This window comes from Carassius auratus, chromosome 22, assembly GCF_003368295.1.
Source record: "Carassius auratus strain Wakin chromosome 22, ASM336829v1, whole genome shotgun sequence".
NCBI classification, from domain to species: Eukaryota; Metazoa; Chordata; class Actinopteri; order Cypriniformes; family Cyprinidae; genus Carassius; species Carassius auratus.
In genome coordinates, this window is record NC_039264.1 from 25750049 (window position 1) to 25768563 (window position 18515).

Genomic DNA, 18515 nt, shown 5'->3' on the forward strand with positions numbered 1-18515 from the left:
TTGCATTAGGAGTCCTGCTGCATGCATTCTTGTTCTCTTTATCTATTGGTTTCTGTCTTTTTGCAGATCCTTTTGAGGCGTTCATCATTTTTTCCATCAGACACGAAATTCGCCGAATCAACCTGCAAAGAGGCGACTACAGCCTGTTAGTCCCCGGGCTCAGGAACACCATTGCTTTGGATTTCCATTTCAGCCAGAGTCTGCTGTATTGGACCGATGTTGTAGAGGACAAAATTTACCGTGGGAAGCTGTCAGAGGGCGGTGGTATGATTAAATTTTTTTTTACATAGTTTATGACAATATTAATAATTATGACCTTATTGTATCATGCAGGCTATAATATGATTCAGTGGTAGTTTACCTATCCATCCATTTATATATAGATTATAAATAGATAAAGATGTAGACATAGATATATAGATGCAGATAATAGATATAGATATATACAGATTTTAAGTAACTTAAAATACATTTTTACAATTCTGAAATGAATTAGTTTATTTTATATATTATGATCTTATTTTTATTTTATATTTATTTTTCATTAATAATTACTAATTAAGGGGTGGGTAATGTCCCTTTATTTTAATAAAATAGTTTTAAAAAATCAAATTAATTGGCACATACATGTTATGTAAATGTTGCATTACATTCATATCAACGATCAAAGTGCAGATATTGCTATTTTCTAAATTATTAGCTGGGAAACGTTTTGTTCCATGTCTCATGAATCATGATTCTTATTGTTCAGCATATTCTGAAGGTTTTATTTTAGCTCTGTTTTACACTTTAAAAGCAAAGTCAGTCTACCAACTGTTAATAACTCAGCTTTGAAATGTGTGAGAAGAAATCTGCACTCAGATCACTTTGGAACAGATGCATAGATATTGAGAAAGACTGAGAGAAAAAAACGTACTGTAGGAACCACTTTTTCTTGAGGGCTAGGCAAATGTTTCTTTTCACACACTTCATAGCATACCAAATTACACTCGCCAAATTCAAGTAATCTTGAGCTTGACTGACCAGCTAACAACCTCTAAACCATTTATTTCCATTAAAATAACCTAGTTTGTTGTACCGGCAGGTGTATCATCAATCGAGGTTGTTGTCCAGCATGGCCTAGCCACTCCAGAAGGCCTTGCCGTTGATTGGATAGCGGGAAATCTCTACTGGATCGACAGCAACCTGGACCAAATGGAAGTGTCCAAACTGAATGGCGAATTACGAACCACCCTCATCGCGGGGGGTATGGAACACCCTCGGGCCATCGCCGTGGACCCCGGCCAGGGGTGCGTTCTTCTCTCCAGTTGAAGAAAATAACAGCAAAGCACCCGTTTTCCAATTACTTCATAGCTTTAATGAACAACTTCAGTGATTGATAGCTCCATTTGGTGGTTTGGGAATCGTAATGAAACCCATCTAATCACCCATAAAGCAGTTTTTAAATGATTTCCAGAAGGGATATTACTATGAAATTGGGCCATTACCCATTCTTACCTGTTTTGTAGTAGCGCTAATGCTTTTAATGAGGATGTGGTTTGCAAGTAACCCTCGTTTGAAAGTCGTTTAAGGAGGATTTTTATATCGGGTTTTGTCATCAACAGTGCCTTGTTCTGGACAGACTGGGATGCCACGTTTCCTCGCATCGAAGGCGCTTCCATGAGCGGGAAACGGCGACATGTGGTTTTCAAGGACATGGACTCTGGTGCTTGGCCCAATGGATTGACTTTGGACCACATGGAGAGCAGGATAGTATGGACGGACGCCCGGTAAGAAGCACGCAAGCACTCTTCTGTTGGGTTTTTGACGTTTTTCACAAGACAAGACTGTTAGGGAATGTTTTGAATGGAAACTAGAGGGAGTAATTGGGAATAAGCTCAGTCAGTGGTAACAAATTCCAGTGCTCATTTTTTTTTAATGATTCATGTGTTTTTTTTTTTTTTTTTTTTTTTTGTACCAGTTCAATTTCGAGATCTAGCTCTGCTGGCGACTAAATGACAGGCCTACAGAGATATGCTATTACTATTGATTATAATTTTGCTCATCAAGTATTTTTTTATTTTATTTTACAAAGCAGAAGTGTAGCAATACTGCTGTCTTGACACATTCATAAACTCTCATCTTGCATTTCTCACAGAGCTAGTTCAATTCCTCTTGTGCCCGGTGGCTCCAAATGTGGCCAAATTAATATTCAGATAATGAGATTCTTGGACTTAATGAAGAATCTGATCAATTCTCGGCTTTCGATTGCCTCATTTTTGTCTCTGCTATATTCAGATCACACAATCTCTCTTTCTCTCTTGGTCTGTGAACAGAATTTCTTTCTTCAGTCTCTTTTTCTCTGAACAGTATCTTGGCATTAAAACATCAGTAAACACTTAACTACTTCTCATAGACTGTTTTGGCTCTTTTAGACTGAATACTCTCATTTATTTTACATGTATTTTATTTTACACTGTCTTTGTAAAAAAAAAAAAAAAGAAAAAAGAAAAAGATTTGAAAAAAGATTTGAAGTCAACAACTGAGCTGTTCTGAGCTGTTTTATTTTTGCTACTTAAATAGAATTTCACTTTCAATTTTGATTCACTTTGTTTCATTTGATGTAACTCATTTTTGTTTTGATTTGAATCAACTTCATTTCGGTTAATTGATATAATTTTGAGTTAGTGTAAACAAGATTTATTAAGTTTGATTTGATTCAGTTCAAGTTGATGTTGCTCTACTCGGCAGCAAAATTGTGCAGTCTGAACTGGGCTTTAGTTAATTGTTGTAGTTCTGAGATAAACTGGATTGACTTGGGTTTGATTCACTTTGATTTAATTTTGATTTGAAACAGCTTGGTTCAGGTCATTTAATTTAATTGTCTTAATTCAGAGCTAAACCAGATTAAGTTTTATTTTAGGTTGAATTGAATTAAATTTATTTTTGTTTAAATGGCTTAGGTCTGTTCAGTTAATTGATTTGTTTTTAATCAGAGTAAAACAATGTTTATTAAGTTAGATTTTATTCAGTTCAGACTGGTTTGATTTGAAGTAATTTGGTTTAAAATAACTTGGTTCAGTTAATTGAATTGTCGTAATTCCAAAATAAACCAGATTAAGTTTGATTTGTTTAATTTTGATTCAGGTTGATTTGACTAGTTCAGTTCAGTTCAGTTAATTTGATTGTTATAAATCTTTTATATATATATATTTATATATTATTATTATTATTATTATTATTATTATTATTATTATTATTATTATTATTATTAAATTCAGGTTGATTTGGTTTGAAACTACTTGGTTCAGTTTGATTAATTGGATTGTTGGAATTCTGAATTAAATTAGATTGTGTTTGATTTGATTCAGGTTAATTTGACTTGACAAGTTTAATTTAATTCAGTTCATGTTGATTGGATTTGATTTCAAACCACTTGGTTAATTTTAGTTAATTGAATTTTCATAATTCAGACTTAAACAAGATGAAGTCTAATTTGAGGTTTTTGTTTTTCAATATGAATTGACTAAACTGTACAGTTTATTCAACTGAACTGAGGTAATTTAGAATTAAATAATATTTATTCAATTTGAGTTGATACTATTTAAGTCGAATCAAATCAACCTGAACTGAATTTAATCACACTTAAGGAATCTTGTTTATTACATTTAGTTAATTAAATATGATGTAATACAAATTAAAGCAAAATTTGATATCCTCAAATTAGATTCTATTCAGTTTGTTGAAAGTGCATGGCAGTGTTTATTAAGAAAGTGAATAGGGTCAGTTCTGATTTCATGTGACTTTAAAATACTAAATAAAATGATTTATCCCTCCTCAGATCTGATGCAATATACTCTGCTCTATATGACGGAACGGGAATGATTGAAATTCTCAGAGGCCATGAGTTTCTCTCTCACCCCTTTGCCGTCTCTCTCTTTGGTGGGAGTGTTTATTGGACTGACTGGAGGACCAACACTTTGACAAAAGCCAACAAATGGACCGGGGCCAATGTAACTGTGATCCAAAAAACCAGTGCCCAACCCTTCGATCTGGAGATATACCATCCTAGCAGGCAGCCACAAAGTAAGTAACCATCTTGCTGTCTTTCAAAACTGTCTAGAGAGACTTTGAAAGAGATGATGATTTGAAGGATCCAACAGAACATAATGAGAGAAATCTCTAGAATGAGCGAAGTTGTCATGTTGGATTAACAGCGTACAATGACCCAGTTTTGGCACATTCCCATTTCTCACTAGAAGATTTTTGGGACTAATTGGCTGCAAAGCTGTCTCGTCAAGAACTCCCTTGATTCCCATCAAGAATTCCCATCATTTCTGAAACAGGAAACAGACAGTCAAACACTATAAGGTCACATTTATTTTCAGAATTTTCTACTGAATTAAATGCACTTTCATTAAGAACCAAAATACTTACCAATATATATATATAGAAAATACGATTTTTACAAGGATTTCGGAAGGACTGAAGGATTAACTGCACTCCCAAGTTGATATTAAATTATGTTGTGGGATAATTAAATATACTCTAAATAAACTACAATAAAATTATATACATTTATTTTGTCTTCACATTCTTTCTAGTAACTCTTCCCTCTCAGTCACACACCTAACTAAAAGGCTCATTATGCAGGCCTTTGTCTTCTCAGGTGTAAATCACAAATCACAATGCCTACTCGCATATGACTTTTGCCAACAAAAAGTGTCGTAGAAAATTTTAATCAATATATTGTTTTCTGTAAGTGAGTAAACAAGATGATTTTCACATAATTAAGAAAGAAAAATTCTAGGCTACCAGCTCCAGGTTCTCAAAAGTCCCGGGAACCAATATTCTGTATGTGTTTTATTGCCTTATTCAAGTGATTTAACATTTTTAGTTTTTCACTAACCACGCATAACATTTCTTTTTTCTCAAAAACACAATCATGTACATACATGCTGCGCACACATTATTATAGCCCAGTATGTGCTGATTATATTGAGATTAGACCTTAGCCATTTAGATGTTTATAAGAAACAGAAAAAAAGCACCAATGTCAGGGCATGACAAAACTTCTCCAGGCCCCAAAAATACCCTTAGACCTCAGAGTATTCTCCAAAGAAATGCAGAAGTTATTAAATTATACAGTAAAAAAAAATTAATAAATAATTTTGTTATGATTTGTTTGTTTGTTTAGCATTTTCTGAAAAGCTTTTACTTGCTAATGTGTTCTGATTGTTTTTTCATGGGCTGTTATAAGATTGCTTGGGTGTTTTGGCATGGTTGCTTACTGGCCCAAGTCAAAAGAGCCATCCCTAATGACCTCTGAGTAATTTCTTGCGCTGTGTATCAGTTCAGTGTATGCTGAACATGCGTTTGAAACCTGTCCCTCCTTCTGTAACCCTCTTTTAATTGATCTAATAGAATTTGTTCACCGTTTGGGCAATAAAGTACAAAAGAAGAGCCAAAAACATCCCATAAATAAAACACAATCGAATCAGCCCGTGATGGCTGTCCAGCATCTTTTCCCTTGGGTGTACATCTGCCAGATGCAGAAGAATCGGCCTTCTGTCAACACATTGAGCTTGGCATCATCCACCAAAGCTAAATTACACCCTTAATGGCGCTAAGAGGCTCTTTGTTAACTCATGACTCCAGATAAACACTTATAATGGGCTGGCAGAAACATTCAGGGAGCGTTCCAGATAGTGATTGGCAGCTATAAACCTACGGTTTGGATGCAGTGATATGCCGCACAGATGTTTGAAAGGATTTTTTCAAGATCGTGGGTCTGTTATGTTCTGATCAAATTTGATTTTAGAAGTACAACCTTCAACTATATACAGTCCTTGAAAATGATGATGAAAGTTGATGAAAGTGAATCTGAAGTAAATAATTTTTAGAATTATATATTTAGACTCGTCATCTCTCGCTTTGAACCAGGTTGTTTTGAAATTTACCTCACAGGCTACTTTAAAAATGGGTGTTTGTAAGCCAAAAGTGTGCTCCTGATCTTTTAGATTTAAACATTTATTATGATCGTTTTTCTTTTGAAATTGTGAACTTTCTTTTGTTTTCTGCTCTTGGCTGTGCTTGTCCTGTGGCTTGACTTTACATTGTTTTGTGATTTTGTTTATAGCACTGATAATCATTGCTTTTATCTTTTGCTCATTTCTTTTGTTTCACCCCACTAGGCTTTTATCTTTATTTGTTGTGATAAATGCTTATCTTATGACATTTGAATCACCTTTGAGCTGCCTTTTATGTCTGATTGTTGCTTTGTTGCTTTACAAATAAAGTTATTATTAAATAACTAAATTGTTTTTGTTCTTTTCAAACATTTTGATCTGACACCATTTATTTTATTTTATTTTATTTTATTTTATTTTATTTTATTTTGTTATATTTTATTATATTTTATTTTATTCTGTCCTTGTGTCTGTCCTGTAGGCTAACATTTGATCTATTCTGTTTTGAAATATTGTTTATATAGTGTGCACTGGTCAATTGCGCTTTATTTATTTATTTAGCTGTTGTTTTGTTTCAGCTGTTGTTATAGTTATCTTTCATTTGTTTTGTTAAAATGTTTTCATATTATGCCCTTCATTTGAACCATTTTGCTGTATAAATAATGTTAGTAAGTGCTGTCAAACGATTAATCGTGATTAATCACATCCAAAATGTACTGAATATATTTATCTTGTATATATAAATAAACTCACAAGCACCCAAAACAAAAACTTTAGTATTTATGTGATTTAATTGCAATCAATCATTTGAAAACACCAATTTATGTATATATACAGTGCCTCCCATAAGTATTGGAACAGTAAAGACAAAATAGCTTTCTCTGCTGTGGACTCAAGACATTTGCAAATATGATAAAAAAAAAATGAATATGCGACAAAACTACAGAAGGTAACATTTTATTATTAGGTCTTTCGACACATAAATGTTTTACCAAATAAAAAGGACAGCACTTTTAGAGTTCATCACCATGTGAGCATAAGTATTGGAACAGTTGAATTTAAGGCAGATTAAAAGCTAATATTTAGTTGCAGATCCCTTGCATGCAATCAGAGCGAGTCTGCAACCCATAGACATCACCAGACTATTGGTCTTATGCTTTGAAATGCTTTTCTCCAGCCTTTCCTGCAGCCAATTCCAACTGTTGCTTGCTTTGGGGAGTTCCTGTCTTTAGTCTCTTCTTCAGCAGTTCAGCATTTGCAGTTCCCTTTTTTCTTCACACTTTTGCTTTCCAATCACTTAGATAAAGGTGCATCTTTGTCTCATCGATCCATCAACTCAGTTCCAAAACACTACTGGCTCACATTTGTGAAGAATCTTGCCTTTCTATTTTTGGTGCTGATCAGAGGTTTGCATCTGGCTGTGTAGCTTCTGTAATTCTGTGTCAAATTCTCCTGCGGACTGTAGATTGACAGATCATCAACCCAGTTTTCTGGAAGTTGTTGCTGATTTTACAGATACTGTATGTATTTTAGGGTTCATTTTCACAGCTTTTATGATTTGCTGTCATCAACTATTGTTGTTTTTCTCAGCCAATCAGGTCGTCGTTGGTTGCTGATGTTGCCGGTAGTTTCCAAACTCTTGATTTCTCCATGCCCTTTGTTTTTCTTATCGTTCTAATTGACTTCCTCTTTTCTTTTAGCATCCAAATTGCTTGATTTTCTTTTAGAGTCGGCTTGCTCGTCTTTATCCTGGTTTGTGTGCGTCATCATCGAATGCAAGACTTAGAATGTAGAAGCAATAGATACAACTGATAAGACTCATTCCCTGTTTTTAATATCTGAAGAATTAATGCAACAGGACACAGCTGAAGATGTTTTTTTTATGAATTACATAAAAAAACGTAACTGTACATTCAATTATTTCTTAGTTATGTAAACTTTTTTATTTATTACAATTTTTCCAAGCAATAATTAATAGTTAATAGGCAATATTCTGAAATGACATAACTTTTGTAAAATGAATGGGCTTTAGCCTGAACCATTACTAGTAATTTTATTTTTACCTTTTTCTGTGTCTGCTCTCGGCTGTTTTTATCCTGTGGCTTAGCACCTGCTTTCCTCTGTTTTGGGATTTTGTTTATAGCTCTGGATGTCTGCTCCATGTCCGTTTCCATTACCCATCTGCGTCTGAAGCGTCTGGCTCACATTGCTATTGGTTTTCACGTGTCAGAATAGCTTAGAGAGAGTGACACAGAGTTTACTGTATTCATTAAGCCCCAAACAACTGTTTTTTTATGGACTCATTATGCATTTTTTAGTTAGGTGTGTGTTTTACGGTCTCATTTAGAGTTGCGGAGTAACAACCTTGCTCTGAGCAAGAACAACCCAGGGAATGTTGGGCCTAATTACTCAGCACGCCGTCCACATCTTCCACTTGTTAGGCCGTACTTTGTGTTTTCAGGAGACTACGTGCATGGATCCAAGACGCATCGCATAATAACTAGCAGAAGAAATTATTAAAGACTTGAAGATATTAAGAAATTAAATTGAAAAATTGTAACTTTGACCGGTGGAAATGATAATCAAAGACATCGCTGTCTAATAAGTCGCAGTGGTGATAAATCAGGAGAATGAAATATTGTGACGTATGGAGAATGTGTGCTCAGATATTCTTTTATTAATGATTTCTCTTCTCTTGTCTTTTTCAGCTCCTAACCCGTGTGCTGGTAACAAAGGAAGAGGCCCGTGTTCTCACCTCTGCCTTATAAATTATAATGGCTCTGCATCTTGCTTCTGTCCACATCTCATGAAACTGTCGGCCAACAACCGAAGCTGCCAAGGTGAGCTCAGCCTGTCTGCTGGACTGTAGATTTCCCTTTTTACGAGACGCGTTTGATGCGCACTCCGAAACTGTGTGAAACCTATGTACTGCGTGTGTGTGTATACAGTTTTATGCAAAAGTTTGGGAACCCCTTGCAGAATCTGAAAATGTGAATAATTTTAACAAAATAAATGTGTTTTTTTTTTTTATTAGTACTGTCCTGAGTAAGATATTTTACATAAAAGACATATAGACATTTTACATATAGTCCACAAGACAAAACAATAGCTGAATGTATTTAAATGACCCTCTTCAAAAGTTTGGGAACCCTTGGAACCCTTTTTTTTTGTAATGGCTTGAGTTCCTTGTTTTTTTTTCTGAACAGTTAGACTGAGCTCTGTTCTTCAGAAAAAATCCTCCATGTCCTGCAGAGTCTTCAGTTTTCCCGAATCTTTTGCATATTTGAACCCTTCCCAGCAGACTGTATGATTTTGAGATCCATCATTTGACACTGAGGACAACTGAGGGACTCAAACACAACTATTAAAAAAGGTTCAAACATTCACTGATGCTCCAGAAGGAAACACAGTGCAAGGAAAATCCGGGGGGTGAAAACTTTTGAGAGTTTTTTTCTGAAGAACAGAGCTCAGTTTAACTGTTCAGAACAAACAAGAAACTCATGAACAACCATCACAAAAAACACAAAACACATTTCCACAGATTCTGCAAGGGGTACCCAGACTTTCACATGAAACTGTACATATATATATATATATATATATATATATATATATATATATATATATATATATATATATATATATATATATATATATATATATATATATAATGTACATTGATGCTTGATTGTTTCCTCATAAAAATTAGTGATCCACAATTGAATGGAGCTGATATAAAGCAGAATGTCTAATATTGGAATAATTATAGCGTGTATCAGGAGACTTTCGTGACCTACCTAAACTCATTACAGACTGAAATGGAGATCTCTCTTTTCCGGCCGCCCCAGAGATCTCTCTGGAGGTCAAGAAAGGAGAATTTACAGTATGAGTCCTTTGAGCTTTATGTCTTTATAGCGCTGCCTTTGTAAGGACACTCAATTCCCCTTATTATATTTGTCCCGCTAACTGATTTAGGTCATATTTTTCATTCGCAGAGATACTAGAGACAGAGAAATAGAATTCAATTGAGAATGAATTTGAGTTGATTATATATTTATATATCTGTGAACAGGTGTGAGGAAGTTTCTGTTATATGCTCGGAGATCTGAGATTCGAGGAGTGGACATCGACAAGCCGTACCTCAACGTCATCATGGCCCTCACCGTACCCGATATCGATGATGTCTCGGCGATGGATTATGATGCTGTAGATGAGAGGATTTACTGGGCCGATGTTAAGACCCGAACGATAAAACGGGCTTTCATTAACGGGACCAAACTCGAAACCCTCCTGTCTGGAGGTATGTTATGTTCCACTTTGACAGTTAACTGTACTGTAACTGTAAACACACACACACAACACTTTGTTTTATGTGATGAAAAGATGCTGATTATGTGTTGATAACATCTGTATTTCCAGACTTATCTAATGTCCGTGGCCTGGCTATTGACTGGCTGTCGAGAAACATGTACTGGATGAGCTCAGACAACGACGAGACCCACATTAACGTCGCCCGTCTTGACGGATCCCTCAAAACCACTGTCGTTCACGGCATGGACAAACCCAAGTGTCTCGTCCTGCATCCATCTAAAGGGTAACAGCAAAAACCACACTAACAATTAGCCATATCCATATTGGAGAAGTTACGGGCTTTGTGTCGCGAAAGATCGCTATCCTATTTATTAGTAAGTAATTGCACACTTCCGTCGAATTGTCACCTTTTGTTACTGGCAAAGCTGCGTCTGAGAAACATCAGTTACAGAGCTAATTACTGAACAGGTCTCTGTTTGTATGCAGCGTGCACAATTAACTAAAGTTATTAGAGTCATTTTATAAGAGTTGATTAAGACTGACAAATCGTTGTAGCCGTGAATACTCTTTAATGATGTCAAACCAATCTGAAGTGTGAATTTATCTTACCCTAGTTGGGCTGGTCAATGACAGCTTTTTAATTAGCATACATTATAATTCCAAGCATGCAAGCTAATTAATGCTATGTAATCGCAATTGTTTACATGAGATTTGAAACGCGATTCTGTAATCCATTGATGAATCTTGATCACAGTACAGTGCGCTTGTTGTTGCCAATATCTCTCGTGACCTTTGCCCCTCATGTAGTTTTTTTTTTTTCTCTCTCCAGCTGTCTTCTCATTTTAGCTTCCAACCTCATCGACATTTCTGAAAGTCATTTGTCACGTAGGTTCATGAGGGCCATCAAGATGTATGAAAGAGATAGAGACAGCTTTATTTGATTGTTTTGTGCTCTGTTGTGATTGGGAAGATAAAGTTCTTTGCTACCTTCCCGACCTTCACGCGGGTCGTGATCCTTACACAGAAGAGTCCCATCCTTCATCTCCAAGACTCATCCATCTTTCTGAATGATTCTTGTTTTTGTTGTGGTCCACAGGAAGATGTTCTGGATGGATGGAGGCACTATAAATATGGCCAACATGGATGGCAGCAACATCAAGATTTTGCACCAGAACCAGAAGGAGCCTGTTGGTAAATTGATGTTCCAAAACCTGCAGTAGTGAGATGTGTACTTACTGTTTTAAGGCAAAATGGTTATGGATTCTTTCTGTGATACTTTCTTTTGGTCCAAATCTAAGGCATGTGTCATCTGTGGAGAAGGCAGTACTGGAATTAATTACGATACAGTAAAAATATATTAATCCAAAATGGTGTTAGTTTGGTATTATTGAAAGTTTTATTTATTTATATTGTTTTAGGTAAATTATATATATATTTCTCTTCTGCGTGAATCTGGAAATTAAATATTATTTTAATTTATTTCAAGTAAATTACATTTGCTTCGCCTTTGTCTGTTTTGCCTGTTTTGTCTCGACTGCTTTCATCTGTTTTGCTTTGCTTTAGTCTGTTTGCATAGCTTTTTTGTTTTGCTTTTTTTTTCTTTGCTTTGCTTTTGCTTTTCTGTTTTGCATTGCTTTTGCTTTGCTTTTGTTCTGTTTTGCTTGCATTTCTTTGCTTCATTTTTCTCTTGCTTTAGTCTGTTTTGTGCTGCTCTTGCATTGCTTTTATATTTTAGTTTGTTTTTACTTTGCTCTTGTCTGTTTTGGATTGCTTCTCGTTGTTTTGTTTGTTTATCTTTGCTTCATTTTGCTATAGTCTTTTATTTACTTTTGTATTTGTTTTGCTATTCTTTACTTTGATTTGCATTGCTTTCATCTGTCTTGCTTTGCTTTTCTTTGTTTTGCTTTTGTTTCGGTTTAGTCTGTTTTGCATTGCTTTTGTTTCGCTTTGCATTTATGTGCTTCATTTTGCTTTTCTTTTGATTTAGTCTATTTTGTGTTGCTTTTGTTTGTTTTGTTTTGGTTTGTTTTGCTTTCATTGGTTTTGCTTTTGCTTTGGTTAAGTCTGTTTTGTGTTTCTTTTGATTTTCTTTTGTTTCACTTTTTGCTTCGCTTGGCTTTTTGTTTTTTCTTTGATTTGCCTTTGTCTGTTTTGCATTTTCCTTTTTTAATTAAATTATTTAGTGATCTTTTTTTTTTTTTTTTTTTCGCAAACCGCATTATGTAAGATGTTAGCAAAACTGTTTTCTTTGCTTTAATGTTTGTTTCACTTTTGTGCTTTTACTTTTGTTTTTGACCATTTAAGAAATTAGACGTTATCTTATTTAACATTTGCAGGATCACATGGCCTCATGTACATGTATTTACTATCACTGTATGTGAGAATAAGGGCACCATTTACTCATTCCTCCTCTTCCTCTAGGCCATGTCTGTTGAAATCATAATATCAATAGTAATTTGGTCTGAGTTGTAGCCCTAGGTATTGTTTGAGCACTCTAAGATGTTCGTGGTTCTCCCCTCAACTCTTAATTAAAGCAAAATCTCCCTGACATGCAGTACGTGTGATTACGGCCTGAGACAAATCTTAGATAACGCGGTTATCATTATGATGTGAACAAGGGATTATTGCAGATGAAGGAAATAAAAAGAGAGATCAACCTTTTGCACTCTATTTGAACACTATTTATGCTGTGCAGCAAATAAACATGCTTTGCTGTAGGGGAAATTGCAGATTTCAAATAACCAGACAGGTTTTGTTAGTGCCGATGTGTGTTGATATTCATAATATGAAACAGTGTTCGGTTCTTTGTTATTTAAATTGGCTGTGTTGAACAGAAACATCTCTTGTCACAAGATAAGGTCAAATAATGAAGTTTGGGATAAATCTGTTTACTCTTGAGCATCTAGTCAAAGGTATATTTCACCAAATAAATAAATACATAAATTGCTGTAATTTTCTCTCCCTCATGTCTCCCAAACACAAACTGCTTTCCAAACCCAAAAGTATCTTATACTCACCAATGCTGTATTCATTTGTTAAAATAACACAATAAAACAGTAACATTTAGAAATATTATAACAATTTGAAATAACTGTTTACTACTGTAAACTATTATAATGTAGTATTTATTCCGTGATGCAAAGCTGAATTTTTATCAACTTTACTTCAGTCTTCAGTGTCACATGATCATTATTATATATAAAATGATATATGTATATGTATTTTTTTTAAGAGCCATTGCTTTACATGTTTTCATATTTTCAATGTGCTTTCCAGGGCTGTCAATCGACTACTTGGCCAACAAGCTATACTGGATAAGTTCTGGAAACGGAACCATTAATAGATGTAACCTGGATGGGAGTGGTCTGGATGTGATTGACAGCTTGAAAAAAGAGCTCCGGAAAGCCACGGCATTAGCAGTGATGGGTGAGTAAAGGCTGTTTTCATCAGCATTTGATTTAGTAAGGTTAATTATAACCAAGCAAATAATGGAGCTATTTAATTAGTAAGAAGATAGACAGTATAAATGGTTTGTGAACAGCGGCGTGTGAATGAAAAGGAACAGTTTTTATGCTGAATGTGGGCATGTGGGTTTTTGTTAAGGCTTAATTGTGGAGCTGTTTTAGTACACTGCAATTACAAATCAATTGAGAGCGATTGTTGTTTTCAAAGGGCTTGAATCGCAACACTGTTCATGTTCTGAGATGTGTTTTTTCTTGAACTTTGATGACTCACGACTTTTGATGTCACAGCTGTGTTTGCTGATTGTAGCAGCTCTGTGGGGTTTTTGAGACTCGGCCAAAGACAGATATGAATTTGCGCTGTCATTTTACATGTGGCTTCTGACTCATGGTTGATTTTCCGTGCAAATCTTATTTATTTTTTGTTACATTTTTTTTGTGACGCTCACATTTATTCATTTAGCAGGTGCTTTTATGTAAAGCGAATGAGAAAATCCGAGTGATTTGTCAATACGAAGGAAACCGTATCAACAATAAAGACAGCATACAATTTTTAATTGCTTGTGATGTTTTTTCTGGATAAAAGTATCTGCTAAGTGAGCAAATGTAAATGTAAAATGGTTATTCACAACTCATTTAACTTCTGTTATGGGGCTTATTCCTAAATGACCTGATTTGATTGGACCTGTAAAAAGAGAAAAAAAAACATGTTGGAAAATCACATTTTGGGTTGTTATAGGAATATTTCTGAATTAGAAAATCTGTAGTGAAATGTTTTAAAATATATATTTTTATAGTAGGTTTAAGTTTATCACATTACTCTGCCAACTGCAAAGCTAGCTGATTGTTTCCCAATTTTTTTTTTTATTTATTTTTTTTTATTATTAGCTTTTTGTTTTCCGTTTTGTTTGCTGGTTTTATTTTGCTATTGTTTGTTTAGTTTCATTTTGCTGTTTTTGTTTTGTTTGCTCAGCATTTTGTTTTGTTTTCTCTGTTTTATTTTATTTTTTATAGTTTTTGTTCTGTTTTGATTTGTTTGCTCAGTTTTGTTTTTGTTTAGTTTTTTGTCTTGTTTTGTTTGCTGTTTTTTGTTTCAGTTTTTCTTTGTTTGTGCTGTTTTAGCTCTGGTTTTGTTGTTTTTTCCAGTGATTTGTTTTGCTCTTGTTTGCATTTTGTTTTGTTATCCTCGCTTTACTCTCCAACCTTGGTCTCCGCTCACATAATGCAGAATATTAACCTTTAGGCCAATTTATGCAAATTTATACTTTGCAGTAAGTTTATGTTAGTTAGATATTGTTAGATATTGCATAAACTAAAATTAACAAAGAGAGAAAATATTTTCACATCTTTTGTTAATGTTAAACATAATGACTGTTCATTATTAGTTTATGTTAATTCGATCCAGTAAATAATATTAACAGAGACAGCTTTTGATTAAAAAAATGTAACAGTAAATGTTGAAATTAAAATATGGAACCTTAATGTGAAGTGTGAAGGGGGAAGAAAAATGTTAACAAAAAAAATCATATGTAAACAGTTATTTAATAATGTAGTTAATAATATATAATCAGTTTTTATTTCTCACTCTGATGGATTGTGCACAAAAAGAAAGTACATATAGGGTCTGTTTTGATTTCATATTGTCTATAAAAAAAACAAAAAATATTTATATTGACAATAAACACCCCCGGCCATAGTTACGTTCTTAAAACATATAATTTTTTTATTGGTGAGAGCAGATACAGTGTTTCAATTTTAGTGTCTTTCTCTCACATAAAGAAACTCAATGAAGCACTTGCCCGTGTGCCCCTCTTGTTTCCATCATTTCATTTCCTTTGACCCACTGCATGACTCTGTCCAGAGGGGTTCTGGGATCACGGTGCTCATTTTTCATTATTTGTGGATTGACATTAATCTGTTTAAGAGTAAAACAGCTGGTTCATGAGGATCATCAGCAAAAGACAGCAGTTCTGTTGAGATGTCTTACCTTTAGCATTCAGGAGACAAAACGTCCTGATTTCCAGGGCTAAGAAGATTTTGAAGCTTAATAATTGCACCAAATTATAGAGGTCATTGATGTTAACGGGTAAAAACTGCATGATAGAAGTAATTGGGCTATATTTTGGGTAAATATCCTTGAGCTGTCAGCAGGCAGGTATATTTCAGGTCATTTAAAGACCAGGACAGGTCCCATATGAGTAGAGATAAGGTTTTAAACGTTTACTTATTTAGTGTTTTCATAAAAAAATAAAAATAAAATAATATATATATATATATATATATATATATATATATATATATATATATATATATATATATATATATATTATTTGGAGATTTTACAACTGCTCATCTGATCAGAACTAAAGATTTTAGATATAGAGATAATTAGATATAATTAATAATTATTTACAATAATAATGAGCAGGTTTTTTTAAACATTATGTGAATATTATATATTCAATACAGTTATAGTAAACAATTATTAATATTTATAATTTGTAATTCATTTGATATATTCAAAATAGGTTTTAACATTTACCAAAACCCCTTTATTTATATTATTATAAAACTGCTTTAATATAAAATTAACTGCAAATTAATATTAAATTCTGTTATTAGATTTTTTTAAACAATGGCTTGGAACATAATATAAATGCAGTTTAAATTAATTTACAATAAATATGCACAACACATTTTTGTTTGTATATACACAAATTGTTTCAATATAAATTGTCAAGCTGATTTTTTATTTTATTTATTTTTTTAGATTTAAATGGATTTTACTTAATATGTGTGATCATTTTTATTAGTTTGTTATCTTTTTTAAGTCAATCATTGTGTGATGTTCTGAAAAGACTTATTTTAGGAGTAATCATCCTTTGCTTCGTGTACATAACATTCCAAATAAAACAGAAAAGTAATTAAATGTGTAAAAAAATATACAAAAAACACTTTTGTGAGTACATTTTTAATGTATGATTCAATGCAGAATCTAATCCATGCGGATATCCGACTCATTTTTTATTACATTTCCTAAAACAACTATATTGCCGCTCAAATTATAACTCATTTGATTTGGCTTATTCCACCCACGGCAGTTTCTCAGTAAGTCTGTGTAATATTGCGAACGATGAACCTGAGGTAAAAGATCTTAAATCTTGGGGATTGCATGAGATAAATCATTTGCCCAGCCAAACATGCCAAATGTGGATGTATCATTCGATTAAACCCCGAGGAACAACCTGTTCTCGCTTCTCTTGCTGTATCATCCTCTCAAACCCTCTCTAAATTGGATACTGATTTTGCCAACCACTAATACAATCAGATTGAGCACCATCTCGGCAATCAGCATCTGTTAGCTGGTAATGGAGTGATGGTTGAAGTCTGTTCTGTCTGCTTATCCACATCGAACACTGTTTACTCCTCTCATATATCAAGAGCCATGCTACTGTATATAACACCCTAATATTTTATATACAGGTGTATGTTAGAAGGCACCTACATATTATAATATCAAACCAGATGGTAACAAAGGAATTTGTGTTTGAATCATACAGCACAGAAATTCGTGACAAAAATACACCGGCTTTCATTTGAAGACACATAATAAGACGCTCTCACTTTATTTCTTCCTTTCTCTATTCTGCTGGATTAGGCAACTGAACTTCGTCTGACACATTCTTGGTTCTCATATCAGGGCCATTTGATTATTACACTCGTTTGTTTAATATTAATGTCTAATTAACCCCCTTTTTTTACCAGGTGCCCCGGGAGTGAGGAAACAAGTAAAGAGATAATGAATTATTAATGGCTTCTTTTGCGTTTTTCATTTTCTTTGTCATTGTTGTCTTTGAATGACATAGTCGGCTCATTCTTACACTTGAAGAACTTATGACCCTTATTTGGGAAGTAATTAATCTGATGAATAAAAATGAAGCTATGAGAGTTAGAAGTTTAGTTTGTTCAATGACATTTACGCACAGTGAAAGTCAACCAAATTGAAAATACGTATATACAACAAAAAAGTGGACAAAAGACTTCAGACTCTGTTTTATGTCATTATAATGAAATATAAATGGCGGGAAATTCAATGAAAAATGATTTACATATCAAAAATAATCGTTAATAGTTATGTCAGTGTAGTGCTGTGTAAGTACACCCAATTTAGAATAATATCCATTTATATGTCCTTTGTTTGGGAAATATTTAATATGATGAATACAAAATGAGGCTATGAAAGTTCGAAGTATAGTTTGTTCAATGACTTTAATATAAAATTAAATGTACACAACTTTCAACAACAACAACGAAGATAATAGGACAAAAACTTCAGACACCGATATCCACTTAAAAAGAAGAAGAAAGAAAACATTTCCATATCAAACGAGCCCTTATAGTCCTGTCAATATAGTGGTGTGAAAAAGTAAGTGCATCCCATCAAAAGTCCCTTTTTTTCAACGCACATGGACTTATTGAAACTATAACTTTATTCAGACCGTATTTATGGCTGAACTCCAGTGAAAACTGGAGTTTAAAATCTTCAGTTGTTTTCTTTCAAAAATAAGCACACCCTATTAAAAGATATTTATTTATTATGGATGTGCTCCTCTGATTTACTATTTTGAAAGCATTGATAGGCTGAACGTTATGCAGTTTAACAATTAACAATGAAAACTGGACTTGAGATGTTTTATTCAACACAGATATCTACAGAAACTCAATTAAAAAGTAAGTGCACCCAATAGATAATGTTTTTAGCAAATTGTTACATGCAGCTAGGGCATATTATTGA

The 18515-nt window shown here is 33.8% G+C and overlaps 1 protein-coding gene across 1 annotated transcript in view; it reads left to right on the forward strand.

Annotated features, from left to right (window-relative positions):
• LOC113040170 (low-density lipoprotein receptor-related protein 1B-like) overlaps nt 1-18515 on the forward strand; it is a 246167-nt gene that overhangs the window by 108965 nt on the left and 118687 nt on the right. The window contains exons 24-32 of the mRNA XM_026198463.1: nt 67-264; nt 1085-1289; nt 1605-1769; nt 3821-4065; nt 8657-8788; nt 10021-10248; nt 10368-10542; nt 11356-11450; nt 13536-13685. Coding sequence (XP_026054248.1) covers nt 67-264; nt 1085-1289; nt 1605-1769; nt 3821-4065; nt 8657-8788; nt 10021-10248; nt 10368-10542; nt 11356-11450; nt 13536-13685 — 1593 coding nt within the window. The remainder of the gene's footprint in view (nt 1-66; nt 265-1084; nt 1290-1604; nt 1770-3820; nt 4066-8656; nt 8789-10020; nt 10249-10367; nt 10543-11355; nt 11451-13535; nt 13686-18515) is intronic.